Genomic DNA, 21,327 nt, shown 5'->3' with positions numbered 1-21,327 from the left:
AACAAAAATATAAATGCAACGTGCAACAATTTCACAGATTTTACTGTTACAGTTCATTTAAAGAAAATCAGTCAATTGAAATGAACTCATTAGTCCCGATTCTATGGAATTCACATTACTGGGAATACAGATATGCATCTGTTGGTCACAGATACCTTTTAAAAAAGGTAGGGGCGTGGATCAAAAAAACAGTCAGTATCTGGTGTGACCATTTGCTTCATGCAGCGCTACACATCTCCTTCGCATAGAGTTAATCAGGCTCTTGATTGTGGCCTGTGGAATGTTGTCCCACTCCTCTTCAATGGCTGTGCGAAATTGCTGGATATTGGTGGGAACTGGAACATGCTGTCATGCATGTCGGTCCAGAGCATGCCAAACATGATCAATGGCTGACATGTCTGGTGAGTATGCATTCTATGGAAGAACTGGGACATTTTCACCTTCCAGGAATTGTGTACAGATCCTTGCGACAAGGGGCCATGCATTTTCACTCTGAAACATGAGCTGATGGCGGTGGATGAATGGCAATGGGCCTCAGGATCTCGTCACAGTATCTCTGTGCATTAAAATTGCCATCAATAAAATGAAATTGTGTTCGTTGTCCGTAGCCTATGCCTGCCAATACCATAACCCTACCGCCACCATGGGGCACTCTGTTCACAACGTTGACATCAGCAAACTGCTCGCCCACACAACGCCATACACACTCTGCCATCAGTTTAAACTGGGATTAATCCGTGAAGAGCACACTCTTCCAGCTTGCCAGTGGCCATCAAAGGAAATCAAAGGAAAATTCTGGCATAAATTAACCCTTTTGAATGATCTATTCTATTCTAGTCTGAAGCGAAGTCTAATTTGGACTTTAAATAGGCCTAAGAAGGCTAAACCTTATTATTCCAAGATTTGAACTGTAATGTGAATGATATTGTTGATCATCCGGATCTAATTGTCAAATTGAATTGACTCATCAGGTGTTGACGAACAAACCAAACTTCTACCGAGACTGTCAGCTACTACTTATTCATACAGAAAAGTATTTCAGATGACTTTTCTTTTGTTATTTTGTTCTGTCTTAGTTTGTTGTTAACTTCCGCCAGCGGCACGGCACCACCATATGTGTATGACTAGGTGGTGGTGGTTGATGAGACACATCACAGCCTTGAGTGCAAGGCTTTAATCTGCGAGAACATCACCATCTTGTTGCTGTCTGTCTGTTCCACTTCTAGGATTGACAGAGTCAGATTAGAAACCCCATGTCGTCATAAAGCTCCTGCCCCGTTCGGCTGAGAGGGCACTGTGTTTTGGGGTGGGGCCGGGCGAGGACGGGCGGGGCAGGTGCTAGATGTTGTACTGTAGGGGTGGGCCAAGGACTCAGTATATAAGACACATTCTACCAACATAGCCCCTACTTGCTCCGTACACATCTTTCTTATCATATCCATATCAATCATTTCATTATTCATTTACCCTACTTGAACTTAACGCTGAATGAATCACCCGTAGCGCTGAATTGATACGTAACATTGTCTCCAGTCTGCTTTTTTTCTGCTTTTTTTGTTGCCTTCGTCAGCCTTTTGTATGTGCCTACCTGCCTTCAGTGCAGCCGCTGGCCATCATGAACTACTGCATGCCTGACATGTATGAGATGCCTCATGGCGTGGGCGGTGGCTACCCGATGCAGGGCGGTGGGGAGTACTGCATGTATGGAGGTGATGGTCCCGGGGGGTACGGGCACTGTGAGCCCCAGCCCATGCACCAGATCCACCCTCCCTGCATGGAGCAGGCTTGGCCCCTCAGCCAGCCCTACGCCTGCTCCTACCCAGGACCCAACCCCGTGTTCAAAAGTGAATACTGCACAATGGAAGTGCCTCTCAGCCACTACAACCACCAGTCCGACTACTATTCTGAGGGGAAGCCTGACTTCTCCCACATGCAGTGGATGCAAGAGGTTAACAAGAAAGGTAGGGAATTGGGACTAGCGCTTATGGTAATACAAGCTGGAAGGAACTAGGGATAGTGTGATGGCATGACAAGCTGAAAGGTCGGGACTAACCCGGTGGTGTGATGGGGTGACGGCCTGACAGCTTGTGTTGGAGTGCAGTTGTAGAGACGTGTGACAGGTGCACAAATATCTCCTTTTGATTGACTACATCTGACCTGATATTGTTGTATTGTATGTAGTGTGTAACAGTATTTGATGTATACTAGTCTAGTTTTGCTTGAACAGTGCTTTACCTCATTTCAAACCGTTGCGGTGTTGAACCTTGCTCGTATGTGTATATATAATATGGTAATGACTCTTGATACACTATAATCTTAGTGATTCTGATACTATATGATTATTACCACCGAAACACTGAGGTCTGTGAGTTTATCAGTTGGTAAGTAGAACCATTAGCACAGTTTGTAGTTATGTATGTTGAACTATATATTCACTTTCAAACTCTTGAAGTTTAAAGGCAAATTCAGGCCACCAACATATTATGAGTCCATGGACTTTGAAAAACTTGTTGACAAACGTATGAATTGACTGTCAGCATGTCTCTGCGTTTGATTGTCCTGAACAATGTTCTTAGTGTCTGTCATAACGATTTGCTACAGGTGGATAATTCATTGTCTTGACGACCTGAGCTCCTTCGATCAGGCTTTAGTTTGGACTAATTGCAGTAAATCCAAGTCGACCTAAGGTGTCATACCGTGCCAGAACTGACCCGGCACCAGAGGACCTGTTGCATTTTGTGCTTTGTGCTTTGTGTGTGTGTGTGTATTGATTGCTGGTGCAGGGAGAAGGCCTACAGAAAGGGTAACAGAAGGCTGGAGCGTGCCGGTTGATGGATTGGCCCGGACTTCCCTCGACTAGTATTGATCATTTATTGACCTCTGCCCCCACCCTTCCCTTCCTACCCCCCACCTGCATTCACCCTGCTCGTGTGTCCGGGCTGGATCACCTCCCTCACTGATCCTACCTTGTTAACTCGGCTTCTTAACTTGTTAATGCTACACGCTTTAGGCCTTTTTGGAGAACTTTGTGTTGAAATGAATGATGCCAATCTTAAATACGTCTGTTGGAATTCACCTCTTTGTTTCTAAGTTGCTTTGTCTAAAAAATATCATGTTCAGTGGTCTGCTTGTGGTCAGACAGTAGTAAATTAATACTTTATTATCTCATAGGGACATTTTTCTGCCAACAATAGAGGCATTCCTGGCATACATAATTTGTTGTTTCTTAATGCTGTTTGTATCCCGGAAATTGTGTCCCTGTTAACGGATCATCACAGGCCTATATGGTGTGTATACATTTGATATATTTCTCTTCTGTTAGGGTACATCCCTAGTTACCTGGACAAGGACGAGTTATGTGTGGTATGTGGGGACAAAGCTACAGGATATCACTATCGCTGTATCACCTGTGAAGGATGCAAGGTAATACCAACAGTGGACATATGTATTAGTAACATATGTAATAATACCAACACTCTCTGACATAGTATCAATTAAAATGGAAAAAGTCAGTTGATGGAAAGAGATGATAATTAAATTCAAATAAATATTCCATTACCACTGCCACCAACCTGAACTTAGACTTAGATTGACTTAGATTGTGTTTCAAACATTCCTTTTATCTTTTTTCCAAAGGGTTTCTTCCGGCGGACGATCCAGAAGAACCTGAACCCAACATACGCGTGTAAGTACGAGGCAAAGTGCATCATCGATAAGGTGACCAGGAACCAGTGCCAGGAGTGTCGCTTCAAGAAGTGCATCACTGTCGGCATGGCAACAGACTGTAAGTACTATTCTGCTTAGTTGAGATCCCCAGAATAACTTTTATAGAGGATGTTCCCTCTTCTTTTCTCTCACTCTAGTATATTAATGTAGCCTATTAAAGTTTTCCTATTTAATTGAGAGGACATTCACTACCACTCCAATAGCAGCAAAAAAAATAACAAATGAACTAACTAGCACTACTTCTGATTGCTCAAAAAATGTGTCTATATATATATGCTCCAATCTACCTGAGAGATGCTTACTGAACTTGATGACTGTGCCTGGCCTGCCAGGTGGCTCATCACGGAGAGCTGCTTAACCTGTCTATTTCAGAGTACAGAGATAGGAATAACTAATGTCATGACTCATCATAACAGATATAGACTGCCAACCAACCTCGTTGTTAAATGTTACTCTGTACAAATACTCTAAAAAGCTAATACATTCTTAGATCCAAAAAAGTCATTTCATTTCTATAATGTTTTCTGTTTTTACTTTAATTTGTATTATTTATTTATTTATTTATTGACAATCTTTTTTTAATGACGGCTATGATGAGAATATCAGTGTAAATATCAGAGGCAGAGTGCATATGTTTTAAATTGTATCTTTTATGTATTGTAAATTGTATGGGGCCATACTTGCTTACTTACATTAGAAAATGTAATTTCTTAAAATAGGTCAAGTCGGTCATCAGAGGGATACATGTAAATGTCCAACTCCAAGGTTTACATCTGGTGGCCGACTTGACCTAACTGCCAGTGGTTTGTGGAGAAAGAGTTTAAGATCTTTGATAATCTTATGAAGAATTTGTGATGGGAAATAATCACAGCCACCTGGTGAGGTTAGCATAGGGCTAACGTGTGCCAGATTATCTGATGGGACCAGCTACAACTCTATGTCAACTATTTTAAACTCAACCCTCTATGGCATAGTGTTGCCCTTCATAAAGCAATGCTGCATGGGACACAGTGCCACCAATTGGTAAGATAAAATCACTTTTTAACATGTTTAAATTGATATAACTTTATATAAAAAATATGTGCATGAGTATGTTTGATTGTTTAAAGACATTTTATTTGTATTTATATACTAAAACAGTTTTTGGGTTTGTTGCCTCAGGGTAACATTGTGCAGTTAGACCACTTTTGTGTGTGGAGATGTGCTTGGATGCATAATTATGACCATAGTCAATGTTTTTACTATCTACTGATACTTACAGGAAATGGACACAAGAACATTTTATGGGTGGAAGGAGCATGATCGAGCAGTTAGGGTCATTCCCTGTGACAGTGAGGACAGTGAGCTTGAGGAGAGTGACAATGAGGACAGTGAGCTTGAAGAGAGTCAGGAGAGTGGATCCCTGAATCAGGTTTCAGAGACAGTTAGGAGGTCAGGGGTCATTCAGAAAAGTAATGTATGTGTGTGTTTGTTTGTATGCGTGTCAGTGAATGAAGAAGGGTATGTGACACATTCAAATTTGTGCTTCCTGCTTTCTTTTTTAAAGGAGAATGCCTGTCTGTTGAAAATGAGACTGGGTCTGAGGATGAAGATGTAGAGACTGGTTTACGAGTGTTCCTCTTGTGCTCACACTGGCTCAGCAGGGAATTCACTGCACTGGTACCGTTAGTGGCATCAGAATACCAGGCGTCAACTTGGTGTGTGATGATGAGCTGAAGAGAGCAGGACGTGGATCTTTTGAACAGAAGATGGCCGTGGTTGGAGAAACCACCTTGCACGTCGTGAAGTGGTAAGATAACCGTTCAGTAACCCTTCTGAGTGATTACACTGGAGCCCACCCAGTCACCGAGTTTGACATGTGGGATCGCAAGCGAAAGATGATCACCAAAGTCCCCTGCCCTGCTGTGGTGAAAGAATACAACAAGAATATGGGTGGCGTGGATCTGCTTGACTCACTGATTGCACTGTACCGGAACAAAATCAGATCAAAGAAGTGGTTCCACCGGCTGGTGTTCCTCTTCCTGGATATGATCATCGTGACCACCTGGCTGCTCTACAGAAGAGATTGTGAAGGCACTGGCATGAGAAAGAAGGAACAAATGAAGCTGTATACCTTCAAGTCAAACATCGCTGAAGGCCTATGCAAAGCATTTCGCTACACTCACATTAACATCTGCTAACCACGTGTATGTAACCAATAAAATCTGAGTAGAAAAGTAGAAAGAGTCTGGAGCGCAGGAAAGGTCGTCCAAGTTCCACAATTGCTGGTGAGTATGAGGAGAAGAGGAGAAAAGGACCCGTTGGATGATTATGGCTGAAAAGAAGGGGAGATACAAGGTACCAGGGTGCACAGGTACACCAAAAGGCAAGTGCCGGAAATGTGATGTCCACCTCTGTTTCACATCCACCAACAACTGCTTCCTGAGGTTCCACACAGAATACAAAATCAGAGTGTGCTTTTGAACACTGATTTAATTAATAACCCACACAAACACATTCAGACACACTGAAACACACACACACACACACACACACACACACACACACACACACACACACACACACACACACACACACAGACAGTCATTTGGATGTTGGTTTATATGTTTATATGAAATATGAGAAACATTTATACATGAGGTGTTAGTTGTAATTAGTAGTAGTTTGTTTATTTGATTGTTTGATGTTTTGACTTTAAAGCTTCTAATTGTGATTGTCAAAATAAACCTTTTCTAATGCATACATTGCTTGTTTTCCTTATTCCACTTATCATATGTACTATAGAAAACCTTGGTGTTTCAGTACCCTCGTAGCACATTGTTGCCCTGAGGAAACACACCAATATCTGGTTGGGGGACGACACATTTTATGATGGATATATTATCAGGGACCCCCAAGCTCCCAAAAAATGGGGTGAAATATCCCCCCCCCCAAATAGAAATTCATGCCATAGAGGGTTAAACTGTTTTAATGTTCGCAGGTATGGCCCCTATGTGGTTTATATTGTGGACTTACTCTCTCGCTTCTTTTTCGCTTGATACTTGACAAAACCCCACCCTTCCTCCCTCTTAATCCCCTCCTCATTCATGACTCCTTGCCCCCCTCTTTGACCCTCCCTTGCCCTACCACTTCACCCTTCCTCCTGATCCCTAACTCCTCCCCTCCTCTACCCCCCTCCCCTCCCAGTGGTGCTGGACGACAGCAAGCGGCTCGCCAAGCGGAAGTTGATCGAGGAGAACCGTGAGCGGCGGCGGAAGGAGGAGCTCCAGAAAACGGTGTGGGACCGGCCTGAGCCGTCCCAGGAGGAGTGGGACCTGATCCGCATGGTCACCGAGGCCCACATGTCAACTAACGCCCAGGGAAACCACTGGAAACAGAAACGCAAGTTCTTGGTGAGACGTCTTCTCCGTGGCTGACAGCGTCTAACCAACCATGTCTGTTCTGTGAAACATTCCCAGTTCCCAAAATCCCTCTCTTGTTCCCTTCCCTACCTCCCATCCCATCCCCAACCCACCACTGTTCCCAACGTTAATATGTCCATGTTTTTTGTATCTCCTTGTAGAATGGGGAGAATTAGCTGGACGCTGGAGAAAGTGTGTTCCTCAACGCAGCAGACACTAACTTAAAACGGAACAATCCATTCCTCTTGTTTTCTTCTTTCTCTCCCCTTTAATGCAGTGTTCTTTAATAATCTAAACAAATACTAAAAACAAATAACTGTTATATCTCGCGCTTTCTTTCTCTTTCACTCTCTGTCTGTGTCTAGTGTAGTATCTACCTTATAATTTCACTCCTCACATTTTAACCTTTTTTTTCCATAAAGTCTGATCGTCCTCTGCAGTTTGAAGTCTGTCTCACTTTCTTTGACTCTATCCTGGAGTTTCCATGTAGAGGCTATATACATAGAAAGATGAAATTGTAATTTATTTAATTGAATTGTCATTTATTTGATGTTTTTAATTAGTAATTAGTTCCAGATTTAGCTAAACAGCTCATTTTCATCCATAGTCCCTGTGCAGGGTGTATTGTTATATAATATTATATTAGTATTGTAGTATTAAAGTATGCTATATTATCATAATGTAGATCAGCTTTGATAAACTCATTTGTGAATTTTGACATACAACAGTATGATTTTGATCTGAAAAATAAATAAATAAAAATGTTTGAAAGAAATTGGAACCTGAATACCTATAATTAAATATCAGTTCATAAGTATAAAACAAATGCTTCAGCCTGAGCCTAAATCTTGTCATGGAAACTCCACGTTGCATTTTGTGCTACTCACCTGTTTTCTCTCTCCGCACTTACTTGTCTGTCATCTACCTTTCCTCAGTTTAATTAAACTTGTTTTTTTTTTAGTTGGCTTGACACGGGTTCCTCATTGAAACGTTCTTCACAATCTCTGTTGATTGTCCAACAGGTCGAGGAAGCAATGCTACTTAATGAAATAACATGTAATTTATTCTATACTTCTGACCAGAGTGCAGTGGGGGTGAAGGAAACCAAGGTAAGAACTAATAGACAAAATATAGAGTTTAAATACTATAAAAACGCTTTTCAAATCGCACCTGCTATAGATAGCTATTATATTATGGGCTAGTGTTAAAATACAGTGCTGTATATGAGTCATTCAAATTTGGGTTTGAAAAAAATCTAATTTGGATCCTATTCTACTACTCACACACTTTTTGTATTGCATATTTTAATTGTTTCCTGAATACCTTACCAGGCATTAAATTATTCACTACCGAAACAGTGAAAAGGTTTCTGTTAAGGGAGAACCATGTACAGTATTGATCATTTTGATTAACCTTCTATTACAGATTAATTTGAGAAATGTTATACAAAATGTGAAATATAGTAAAAAGAGGATTTTTAATTTGACTTTCAAAACCTTTAATTTAGAGAAACATTTCACCATCAATGTCAGGCTCTGACCAATGGACAATTGTCCCTGTACTCACAGACCAAGCTTTACGCACACTGTGGCTGCATTTACACAGGCAGCTCAATTCTGATTTTTTTTTTTACTAATAGATTTTTTGACCAATCAGATCACCTCTGAAAAAGATCTGATGTGATTGGTCAAAAGACCAATTAGTGGAAAATATATCAGAATTGGGAAGCCTGTGTAAATGCAGCCTATGTCATACACACTTTGGCTGATATGGACATGTCGCTGTGTAACTTTTTTGGGGGGGAGGGGATTAGGCTGAGGAATTTGTCCACTGTGTACCATATTGTAGCAACCTTAACCCAACATTTAGACCTCTTGGGATAACATTTAAGATATTGGCATGACAGTCACTGGACCTGGGTTCGAGTCCTGGTCTGGGCTACTCCGAACTGTTGCTAGATTGAAACCCTGAGCTGACAAGGTAAAAATCTGTCGTTCTGCCCCTGAACAAGGCAGTTAACCCAGTGTTCCTAGGCCGTCATTGTAAATAAGAATTTGTTCTTAACTGACTTGCCTCCTTAAATAAAGGTTAAATAAAATGAAATACCCTACAATGATATCACTACAATACCATGTCCTGCATTTAAAGACAAAAGAAGTGGTTTCGTCCAATGCAGTGCATTACTTTGACTTCCAGGGAGAAGTAATTATGTGTTTAAATGTAGAATATCATATCAATGTTTTTTTTCAAGAGATGTGAAGGAATACAATGGATTAGCAATCAAGTGTCTATTACCAAAACATTCATGTCAACACCAAAACGAAGCAAATTGTTTCGGTCGTGGCAGTTTCAGTTTTGACCATTTAAATGTATTTTGGACTTTAATGAATCCCCATAGCTACCATATGGCTAGTTAGCTATCTTTTAGACATCAAACTGGAGAAGGATGCAATCCCATTTCATGGTTATAATTGTAGGGATGTGGCTTTAGGCCCATTCATTCTACAGTCTGTGTTTCAGTAGTGACATACAGTACAAAGTGGGGAAATCATTTTTCAGAGAGCGATTCTTTTTAAATAGACTAATTAGAGCAGTATCTTTCAATGTAATAATAAAACAACTCAATATGTTCTAGTGAAATAATAGTGTTAAAAAGATTACAAAAATCATGGATGACTTTATTTTCAAACATTCATTTTAGGAGTCAGGGTGGGGTACAGCCACCTCAATAGAAAAGGGTATATAAACCATGATTTTGTACTTTATTAATTGAACAATATGTGTTATTGCCTTGGCAGGAATTAAAATAGATCATTATGTTAATATGTGTCCTAAGTTTGAAGATTTTCTGGTTAAAAAAAACTAATCTGTTTTTTTGACTGGGGACAGCAATTTGAGCCACTTCTAGAATGCCACATATAGCTTTAAGTGCTGTGTATACAGTATGGAGCTAGTTTTCCGCAAGCTGTGACAGTTTAAAGGCATACCGGGGAGAAGGACTCTTAAAGGGATAATGTTATTATTATTATTAATGAGTGTTTTATTATTTCGTCAATATGCCTATTGATTTAAAGCCAAAGCAACAGAATCTGGGGGTTGCTGTACACAGTGCTTTGTCCTCTGCTACTCAACTCAATCTGAGCTCTTTGTTTATTTACTTGCTCTACTCTCTATCGCTCTTATGTCACTTCTGGTCAGAAGGCAAGTAGTTGAATATGTTATGATAATAATAATAATACCGTATCAGTGGATAACCCTAGTCAAAGACTCTGCCGACTGAGTACGAGAAAATGAATGGCACTTTGCACTTTCCCTCCTTTTTAAGTTTCCCTCCGCCTTTCCTCCTTGTCCCTCCTGAACAATCACAGTGGAAACGCCATCCACTTTGTTTTCCTGTTATGCTGTTATACTCGTTGACCTGTCTCACACTTATTGGAGAAAGAGGAGAACGTATTGTGTTGTGGGTGTGGTCTGTCTGTCTATCTTTCTAGCTGCGTCTGAGTTATCACCCTCCTCCCTGGATAGGGCACTGGTCAAAAGTAGTATACTATGTTAAATAAGTACTGCACTATATAGGGTGTACTCTGTCTTGTGGTCTTTTAACAGTCTGTCCCTGTCTAGCCCTGTTGAACGTACCTACATCCTCCCTCTTCTTTTTGTCGTTTCAGCCCGAGGACATTGGTCAAGCGCCGGTCATAAATGCACCTGAAGGGAGCAAAGTGGACATTGAAGCCTTCAGTCAGTTTACAAAAATTATCACCCCCGCCATTACCCGAGTGGTGGACTTTGCCAAAAAGCTGCCTATGTTCTGTGAGGTACGTAAGCAAGGTTGTTTTACTTTATTGAAACTAAAATAAATGTTTTAATTCTTATCAAGCTATATTTATTTTTGGGGGGGATGTGTTTCATATTTTTGTTCTCTTCATATGATTGAATTTCTCATTATTTATTATTGAGGATGGTAATAAAGACATTGGTTATAAAACACTAACTGTCACGTTCTGACCATAGTTCTTTTGTGTTTTCCTTGTTTTAGTGTTGGTCAGGACGTGAGCTGGGTGGGCATTCTATGTTGTGTGTCTAGTTTGTCCGTTTCTATGTATGGCCTGATATGGTTCTCAATCAGAGGCAGGTGTTAGTCATTGTCTCTGATTGGGAACCATATTTAGGTAGCTTGTTTTGTGTTGGGGTTTGTGGGTGGTTGTTTCCTGTCTTTGTGTTCTCTGCACCAGATAGGACTGTTTCGGGTTTTGCCACGTTTGTTATTTTGTATTTGTATAGTGTTCACGTTATCGTCTTTTATTAAACAGGTTGAACACGAACTACGCTGCATTTTGGTCCTCCTCTCCTTCGACGGAAGAAAGCCGTTACAATAACTTAAACAGAAACATCAATAGCATAAGCAATTTCACTAAAATATAAAATAAAATGAGAGAAAATGTTCAAACTAAAAATGTAAAATTAATTAAATATTTAGTTTATAGTTAAATCTACATGTTGTGAATTATGTTCTTGTTTAGAGCTACATTTCTACTGGTCTGTCATAAAAAATATATACAAAATACTTAGAAATGGTCTCAACATGTAAACTTTAAAAAATCTACATAATTAATAATATATTAAACTAAACTGAATTTATCCATGTTCAAAAAAAAGCTCATAAATAAAAAATACCATTGAATGTAGAGTTCAGTTTGTAATAACTGCTAACACTACTAATATATGTGAACATAAACATTCTAACAATTTCTGGAGTTTTACCTCTCCTGCACATTCTCCTATTTTCCCTTTTACTTCTTCAAATCATATCAGTCATTCATCTTTATGTGCAAAAAAAATCAATAACAAAATATATAACGTTTGCTCTCTGTATTTGTCTTTCTCCTCCCAGCTGCCTTGTGAAGACCAGATTATCCTATTGAAAGGCTGCTGCATGGAGATCATGTCTTTACGGGCGGCCGTTCGCTACGACCCCGAGAGTGAGACGCTGACGCTTAACGGGGAGATGGCCGTGACCCGCGGCCAACTGAAGAACGGAGGCCTGGGTGTGGTGTCGGACGCTATCTTTGATTTGGGCTTATCGCTGTCTTCGTTCCACCTGGACGACTCTGAGGTCGCTCTGCTACAGGCCGTCATCCTCCTGTCCTCCGGTGAGAGGGAGGGAGACAATCTTGCCGGCACACAAACACACGTTACTTCACCATACTACCAGACATCTGGCCCTTTGTTTTCTCTACATGCAGGTTTATGGGTTATATCACCACTGTGACAAATACACCTAAAAGCGTTTTAATTGGGTCATGGCCATTGGAACAGAGGGGGCCATAGTCTTGCAACAGTTCCATCCACTTGTAAACTGACAATATAGAAGATATAGCTTTTTTACAGATAGTTAATTCAAAGATATCCTTCAAAAGGTGCCACTTTAAAACATTTGGTGAATTCAAACATTTCCAAAAGAGTGTTCTTTATCAATATTCTATTTTGTGTTGTTATTCTTTTTTTTTTGGTCACGACCTGACATTTTAATCTTGAACTAGTTGGCAAGATGACAAGTAGGTCACATTACAAGTAGATTAGGTAGGAAATAGGAATACATTGTGGGTGAGATAGTAAGAGAGCGGGTGACCCCTGAGTTCAAACAGATAGAGAATTGGTCTAACAGCACGCCATATTAACCCCTGGTCCCGTGTGTAGAAAGAGGATTTACATTAACGATATATCATGAAACGTACGTTACACATCTATAAACACACATGTAGATTTAGCGATAATATGTGCTTATAGATGTTTATACCATGGCATTGTTGAACACTTGTTTCTTATTGGCTTGAAGGTCATTCTAGACCGTGCATTATTTCTCTATAACGCACAATATTTGCACGGTAGAATTCAATGGCACATTCTTACATGTTTGAGCTGCTTTGGAAAGCAAAAGTCGAATTAAAAACGTTATTCATTACAAAACCCACTGATGTTGCCAACTACTTTAATGATTGTTTCATTGGCAAGATTAGCAAACTTTAGGCATGACATGCCAGCAACAAACGCTGACACTACACATCCAAGTATATATGACCAAATTAGGAAAGACAAACATTGTACTTTTGAATTCCGTAAAGTGAGTGTGGAAGAGGTAAAACAATTATTGTTGTCTATCAACAATGAAAAGCCACTGGGTCTGACAACTTGGATGGAAAATGAATGAGGATAATAGCGGATGATATTGCCACTCCTATTTGCCATATCTTCAATTTAAGACAAATAGAAAGTGTGTGCCCTCAGGCCTGGGGGGAGGCTAAAGTCATACCGCTACCTAAAAATAGTAAAGCCCCCTTTACTGGCTCAAATAGCTGACCAATCAGCCTGTTTACAACCCTTAGTATACGTCTGGAAAAAATTGTGTGTGACCAGATACAATGCTATTTTACAGTAAACAAATTGACAACAGTCTTTCAGCATGCTTATAGGGAAGGACATTCAACAAGCACAGCACTTACACAAATGAATGATGATTGACTGCGAAATTGATAATAGAAAGGCTGTTTTGTTAGATTTTATTGCGGCTTTTGACATTCTTGATCACTCTGCTGCTGGAAAAAACGTATGTGTTATGGATTTACACCCCATGCTTTGTGGATAAAGAGTTACCTGTCTAATAGAACACAGAGGGTGTTCTTTAATGGAAGCCTCTCCAACATAATCCGGATAGAATCAGGAATTCCCCAGGTCAGCTGTGTAGGCCCCTTACTTTTTTCAAGCTTTACTAACGACATGCCACGGGCTTTGAGTAAAGCCAGTGTGTCTATGTATGCGGATGACTCAACACTATACATGTCAACTACTACAGCGACTGAAATGACTGCAACACTTAACAAAGAGCTGCAGTTAGTTTCAGAATAGGGGGCAAGGAATAAGTTAGTCCTAAATATTTCAAAAACGAAAAGCATTGTATTTCGGACAAATCATTCACTGAACCCTAAACCTCAACTAAATATTGTAATGAATAATGTGGAAATTGAATAAGTTGCCTAAATGACTAAACTGCTTGGAGTAACCCTGGATTGTAAACTGTCACGGTGAAAACATATCAATAGCTAAGATGGAGAGAAGTCTATCCATAATTAATCGCTACTCTGCCTTTTTAACAACACTATCAACAAGCAGGACCCACAGGCCATAGTTTTGTTGCACCTGGACTATTGTTCAGTCGTGTGTTCAGGTGCCACAAAGAGGGACTTAGGAAAATTACAATTGGCTCAGAACAGGGCAGCACGGCTGGCCCTTAAATGTACACAGGGCGCTAACATTAATGATATGCTTGTTAATCTCTCATGGCTCAAAGTGGAGGAGAGAATGACTTCATCACTACTTGTTTTTGTAAGAAGTGTTGACATGCTGAATGCACCGAGCTGCCTGTTTAAACTACTAGCACACTCGGACACCCATGCCTACAAGACATGCCACCAGAGGTCTCTTCACAATCCCCAAGTCCAGAACAGACTATGGGAACCGCACATTACTACATAGAGCCATGACTACATGGAACTCTATTCCACATCAGGTAACTGATGCAAGCATGAACATCAGATTTAAAAAACAGATAAAAATATACCTTACTTAACAGCGGGCACTGTGAAGAGAAACACACACAGGTACAAGTAAAATTGTTGTATGGTGGTATTATACATTTGTATTGTAGGTATGTAGTGGTGTAATAATGTTATATGATGTACTGTTTTATCTTTTGTTTTATATGTAATGTATGTGCCTTAATGTGTTTCGACCCCAGGAAGAATAGCTGCTGCCTTTGCAACAGCTAAAGAGTACAAATACAAATTGGCATTGTTGAATTCGATTCTCATAATGGCAAGCTAGGACTGAAGGTTTGGTTAGCTAAACTAGGAAGTCTGTTTGTTTGGTTACCACAATAACTACTGTAGCTAGCTATCTAGTAAACTTGCTGGCTACTTCAGTGAATGTTGAACATATTTCTAGCAGCATATGTGTTCAATTAAAGCCATGGTATAAAAGGGATAATGAACTCGGAACTATGCGTTCTCTTGGAAATAATGCAACTCCATGTCGTTCATTATTTTCCATAGAACGCATAGCCCCTCATTGATTATCCCTTACTTATTAAGCGGCAGGGTAGCCTAGTGGTTAGAGCGTTGGACTAGTAACTGGAAGGTTGCAAGTTCAAACCCCCGAGCTGATAAGGTACAAATCTGTCGTTCTGCCCCTGAACAGGCAGTTAACCCATTGTTCCTAGGCCGTCATTGAAAATAAGAATTTGTTCTAAACTGACTTGCCTAGTTAAATAAAGGTAAAATAAAAAATTACTTCTGATGTACACTTAACTTGTACACAATAAATATTTATATATTATATATATTTATTCATACACAATAAATGATTAGGAAAGAGCCTGCAGTTCCTGTAGCTTACCACATAAAACCAAGAGCCAGCCTCCCGTGAGACATGTAACAAAACAGTCGGTAAGCAATGAATCAGTCGGTAAAGCCAGTAAGTCAGTGTCTGCCATCCATGTTTGATTAACCACAGTCAGTCACACGTCATTACTGCAATTAAACAGTCAGTAAAACCTTGGTAAGTGTATAAAACAGTCAGTAAAGCCCAAAGCCAGTAAGTCCGTGTGTGCCGGCCTGTTTTCATGTGTGATCAACCACAGTCAGTAACACGTCAATACACTGCTGTTAACTTCCACCAGAGGTCTTTTTAAACCCATTAAGCCAATCTTTTACATAGCGCTCATCAGGGATTACAGAGCCCACCCTAGGAAAGGAAACCATCTAATGATGAGACTACAATAGCCGTCCGGGGGATTGACGTTCAAAATCAATAGCTTTGTGCTGGAGCCACACATCTCCCTCCCTCCGTCTCTAAGACAATACCTTCTCTGTTTTGGAAGCCATCGATCTATCATATCCCCATGCACAGATTGTCTGCATTGACTTTTATTGTTGTGAAATCAATGGCAAATGCGAGCCAATCTGCTATTTGTTCTAATAATTCTGTAGCATACTGAAAACTCTATATTTTATCAATCGAATGTTCTGTAAATCTATCGCACATGCAAACCCTGGAGTGATTAAAACAAGCTTAGCAACAGATTACAGGACATCCGATGAATAAAAGTATTGCGTTTTAAAGGTATAGAGTCTATCTCCAATGAGATTGTGTTTGTACATTAGGGTTAGATTAGTATATAGTATTTTTCCATCTACGCGACAGTACTAACATACAGTACAGTATGAAAACTCTCTCTCCCTCCCTCCCCAGACCGACCGGGGCTGACCAGCGTGGAGCGTATTGAGCGCTGTCAGGAGGAGTTCCTTCTGGCCTTTGAACATTACATCAACTACCGCAAACACAAGGTGGCGCAATTCTGGCCTAAGCTGCTGATGAAGGTGACGGACCTGCGGATGATCGGGGCATGCCACGCCTCCCGCTTCCTGCATATGAAGGTGGAGTGCCCCAACGAACTTTTCCCCCCACTCTTCCTGGAGGTCTTTGAGGACTGACTGACGGACAGACGGAAGACTGACGGACAGACGCGCACGCACACACCCTGCCATGGTGTGTGTGTTTGTGTGTGGTCAGGGTGTGTGTGGGCGCCTGTCGGGGGCTACGACAGTGAGCCTCAGAGTGGCTCTAGGCGTCTTGGGACACGTTGGAACTCTCATTAGCACTACTGAGTCATTTCATTCCATAGCTTTGGTATAGCCTAGCTTCTCGGCCTAGTTTTTATGGATGGAACCATCCCTTACGATGCGGGTACAAGTGAACAGCCTTTTCTTTTGGTTTTTATTTTGTAAATGTTTCACCTCTCCTCAGTTACTTCTCTATAGGTTTTTGGGGTTAATTGTACAGTCAGTCAGTCGGCTTATTGGTGATTATGTCTAGTTGTTGTCGTTGACAGCTCTCGTTCAGTCAGTCATATGAACCATGCAACTTCTAGTGTTTCATTTTACTCCAGTTTATTATTGAGTGCTGACTCCACCAACCCTGAGAAGGTCAGTACTGTACAAGACAGTGACCGACAGCAGAAGCCAGTTAACCTGCATTATTCCATTCCCTTCCTTTTCGTATTCTCTTCCTACGAGACTTCCCCAGTCAGGGGATGTGTAGTAGCTTTCATATAGGTGTCCCTCTGGTGCTGGTGTTCTGTGAGAGCTATATCTATACCTGCTCAATGCTGCCATTCTAACACACTCTTACTGTACTCACATCATTCACACCATAGAAATAGTCAATGTTCTGTAATGGGATGGCTATTCTTATTCTAATTCTATGATTCACACCACAAGCTCACACCTTGAGTAAACCTAGGCTCATTTCTAAACAATGGCAAGGCACAACACTAAACAACTCATCCATGTAGAAAAAGCTAGCTAAAAGACGGCTTGTTTCTCCTCTTCTGTGTTAAACCTAAACGATCAGGACAGATATATAAGCACACTTTGACACGAAGTCAGGAAAAAGATTAAAGCCATTCAATAGCTATCTCTTTTTTTTCATGATGCCACTCATGCAGTGCCAAAAAAAATTGGGAATTCATCCAATCATTTTGGATTGTTTCCCGGAATCAGGATGCATGATCTAACCTGATCTGATTGGCTATCAGTGACTTCTTCTAGAACCTAGAACATGCTTCCGGCTCTCATTCACGTTCTAGAGTATAGACTTTTATCATGAAACAGAACGTTATTGAAACAGAGAGAATGTTCTTGTTGTTGTCACCATGGCGTGTAGTTCCTGAGCTGCAGATGGATAAATCAGACAGACAGACAGACACTGTGAGCTGTGATGCTGGCAGAAATTCCTCCTGCTGTCTCACAAGATTCCATGGGAACTTTTTAACTATGTTCAAGCGTCATATTATATTCTCAACATGTGAGTTACTGAAAGTGATCATGATCCTCCTATAAGGACTGGTTGTTGCTATGATACTTGCTAATTGGCTGATTCATGCCTGCATGAATGACATGTGGGTAGAGTTAGGGTGTCAAACCCTTTCTATGTTGACCACAGTCAATGGAATTCTGAGTCAGAGGAGAGAATCGCTGCCACTAGGGGTGTCACACCCTGACCTTAGTATTCTTTGTTTTCTTCGTTATTTTAGTTAGGTCAAGGTGTGACAAGGGGTGTATTGGTACACTATTTATACCGAAACGTTTGGTACAATAATAGGTTATACCTACGCTGCGTTGTATGCCTCTTGAGTAAATCTGAGCTGGAAAAAAAAAAATTCGGGCTATTCAGTTAAAACAACTAGAGCCTATATGCACACATTGTAGGCCAATTAAAATTAGAATGTTAATTGGCGCATTTCAAACTGTCCTTTTGTGAGGCGCAGCCGGGAGCTAGTTCTGTATGATGGCAAGTGGTGGGGTCGATAAACCAGGAGGATTCTCCATCGACAGTTTGGGAACATTTTGGCTTCCCAGTAGATTACAATGGCGGTGGACAGAGAGAGTATATCGCCACTGCTCAACCAGAATAGCCTATGCAGCTGCCAACACCTCAAACATGTTGACACATTTACGCCAACACCATCCCAGTATTCTTACCATAGGAGCAAAACGGAAACGCAAAAAAACCCATTAAAACAATTTTGTCTCCCCTCTGCATTCAAGCAGCCCCCCGCAACTGATTCTGACTGGGCCAAAGAATTTCTAAGAGCGATAGGTATGTTTATAGCCACGGATATGCGCCCATTCTTGGTGGTTGAGAACAGGGGTTTTCAGCACCTCATGAAAGTGCTTGAGACACTACGAAATTCGCACTCTTGCACCCATTTCAGCAAACGGGTAGTACCCGCTCTATACAAGCAAGCTAAAGACAAAGTTGTCAATGAATTGGCCAATATACCCTGTGTTGTGCTTACTACAGATGGATGGACCTCCAGGGTAACAGATAGCTACTTAACAGTGACACCCCATCACATTACCCGGAGTGGGAAATGAGAAGTATCGTGTGCCCAATTTGAGAGGCACACAATTGCGTGCCTTTGTGTCTTTGTAAGAAAACATTATAGCATAGGTCTCTCTATATACAATGTCTGAGCCATATTTACATATTGATTTCACACATTAATTGCACTTTTTAGTGTTGTTGTTGATGAGTAAAAATACTGTGTTGGTATTCCTGATGGTGCTCTCATCAGGCATTATATGACTCATGATCATGTATGGAATCAGGAATACAAACACTTTGTATTTTCTTAAATAAACCAAAATTAACTACAGTAAATGTTAGCCTGTCATTTTCCCCACTGTACCGAAACCCAATGGAATCGTGACCCCAAAACCACAATACACACAGAACTGTGGGTTTGGTGAACCATTACACCCCTAGCTGCCACATTCATAAAAAAAAAAATATGATGCAACATCAGCAGGGTACAGAGAAAAACTTGATGATTAAAAAAAAGCTCTTTATTTTGGTTGTATATTTCTTTAAAAAAAAGTTGTATGATATTGTGGTTTGTTTGCAACAGTTAAAAAAATGTACAAACTTTGCGTAAAAATCCAACTATTATAAGCTTCACACTACTCCTCAAAGCAGCTTGTGTTTTCTCTGTAAAAGTGATGACTTTCATAAAGCAATAGACTTCACCGTGTTTAAATGACTAGGACCTCACAATTCACACAAACTGCACAGTTAACAATGCGCAGACAATCAGAGAGAGACAGACAGGTAATTGGAAACAGGAAGTGGCGCAGGGTCCAATTACTTCCTGGTTTACAAGTTGAATGGGGACACGGGCTAAGTCAATGGCCCTAGAATGAGTTGTGACAATCAGCATATTTGAGGCAATTCGTTTGAGACAGGCAACAGCAGCGCAGAATGGCAAGTCTTGATCACATAATGAGTAGTTATTTGGAATGCAAGGTGATTTATAGTCGTCGGTAGTTGATCTCAAACATGCACTCTGCCGAATGTCACCTTATTCCAGAAGATACTTCTTAAAGCGCCGGTGTGGTATTTTCTCTCGCAAGAGTGGTCACTCTTAATAACTCAGTTACAAACCAATAACAAATGTTGCACCAATAGAAAAGAAGCTATTTTACAGTACTACAGAGGATAAGGATGTATATTTTCAGACTGCAGAATTTTTTTACAGATATTGTATGCATTATGAACATTTGACTGTTTTACGTAAATAACGGGGAAAAACTATCTTTCTCTCAATTTCATTGCAAAACCACAATGACATACTGTTCTAGATTTGCTTTAGATATAACTATGTGAACATCATGAACTAGTAAGATTCATAGACGGATTGAAGTGTTAGTTTCACCTTGACAAAATATCTGTTGGTTACTGTATGGAACTATATCAGTGGTGGCTGGTGGCACTTTAAATAGGGAGGACAGGCTCATAGTAATGGCTGTAATGAAATGAATAGTGGTCTCAAACACATCAAACATCTGGTTCCCATGTGTTTGATACCACGCCATTCATTATTATGAGCCGTCCACTTGTCACCAGCCTCCTCTGAACTCAACATATACTATACTGCAAAGTTGGCCAGGACAATTTGAATAAAAACCAGCTCCATTTCTGAAAGCCAAGCAAATCCACTCACTGTTAAAAGAATAACAAATTATTTACTTGTGTGTTTTCTTGACTTAATGTTTTAGCAGACAAATACCAACAATATGTTGTTCATGATGTAGTAAACGTTTATCAATGATATCCGGAATATTGGATGACAAGTCTTTGGAGAGAAAGAGTGAGAGAATGAACTTGTGGTGTTAGTGTAATTGATTGAGAATGAGTCTGTGGGTGTAGTGTTTTTGTACCAAATTGAAACGTGTTGCACACAGCGTTGCCTATGGAGTTGAATCTGACCTGTTTTGACTTGGGTACCCTGGAAGAAAAGACAAGTTGCACAAAAAATATAATAATTATGAATTTGGATCCTCATGATTATGATGCCGTTTGCACGTAATGTGAATTGGATCTTGAGAATAAAGATGGTTTTAAGAAAATGTCCTCTGAACAGTTTTTTGTTTGTAAAATGTGTCTCACACCACGGCGGCAGGTAGCCTAGCGATTGATAGCGTTGGGCCAGTAACCGAAAGGTCACTGGTTCAAATCCCCTAGTCAGCAAGGTGGAAAAATCTGCCATTCTTCCCTTGAGCAAGACAGTTAACCCCCAACAACAGAT

General features: G+C 40.5%; 1 protein-coding gene across 11 annotated transcripts in view; it reads left to right on the top strand.

The window, feature by feature from the left end:
- The window catches only part of LOC109903488 (thyroid hormone receptor beta), a 113,513-nt gene extending 92,363 nt beyond the window's left edge, over positions 1–21,150 (top strand). For 5 of the 11 annotated variants that reach the window (XM_031788748.1, XM_020500238.2, XM_020500236.2 and 2 more), the window contains exons 5-11: positions 3,323–3,423; positions 3,637–3,784; positions 6,913–7,118; positions 8,150–8,236; positions 10,796–10,942; positions 12,019–12,277; positions 16,431–21,150. In XM_031788748.1, the coding sequence (XP_031644608.1) occupies positions 3,323–3,423; positions 3,637–3,784; positions 6,913–7,118; positions 8,150–8,236; positions 10,796–10,942; positions 12,019–12,277; positions 16,431–16,672 (1,190 nt within the window). In that variant the 3' untranslated portion in view covers positions 16,673–21,150. Of the gene's footprint in view, positions 1–2,725; positions 2,860–3,322; positions 3,424–3,636; positions 3,785–6,912; positions 7,119–8,149; positions 8,237–10,795; positions 10,943–12,018; positions 12,278–16,430 lie in introns of those variants that run through there. The other 6 variants (XM_031788751.1, XM_031788750.1, XM_020500243.2 and 3 more) reach the window with 3 other exon arrangements.
- Positions 21,151–21,327: the final 177 nt, after the last annotated feature.

The sequence above is a fragment of the Oncorhynchus kisutch genome, linkage group LG14 (genome assembly GCF_002021735.2).
Source record: "Oncorhynchus kisutch isolate 150728-3 linkage group LG14, Okis_V2, whole genome shotgun sequence".
In the NCBI taxonomy this organism is placed as follows: domain Eukaryota; kingdom Metazoa; phylum Chordata; class Actinopteri; order Salmoniformes; family Salmonidae; genus Oncorhynchus; species Oncorhynchus kisutch.
This window is presented reverse-complemented; position numbering and strand designations above follow the sequence as displayed.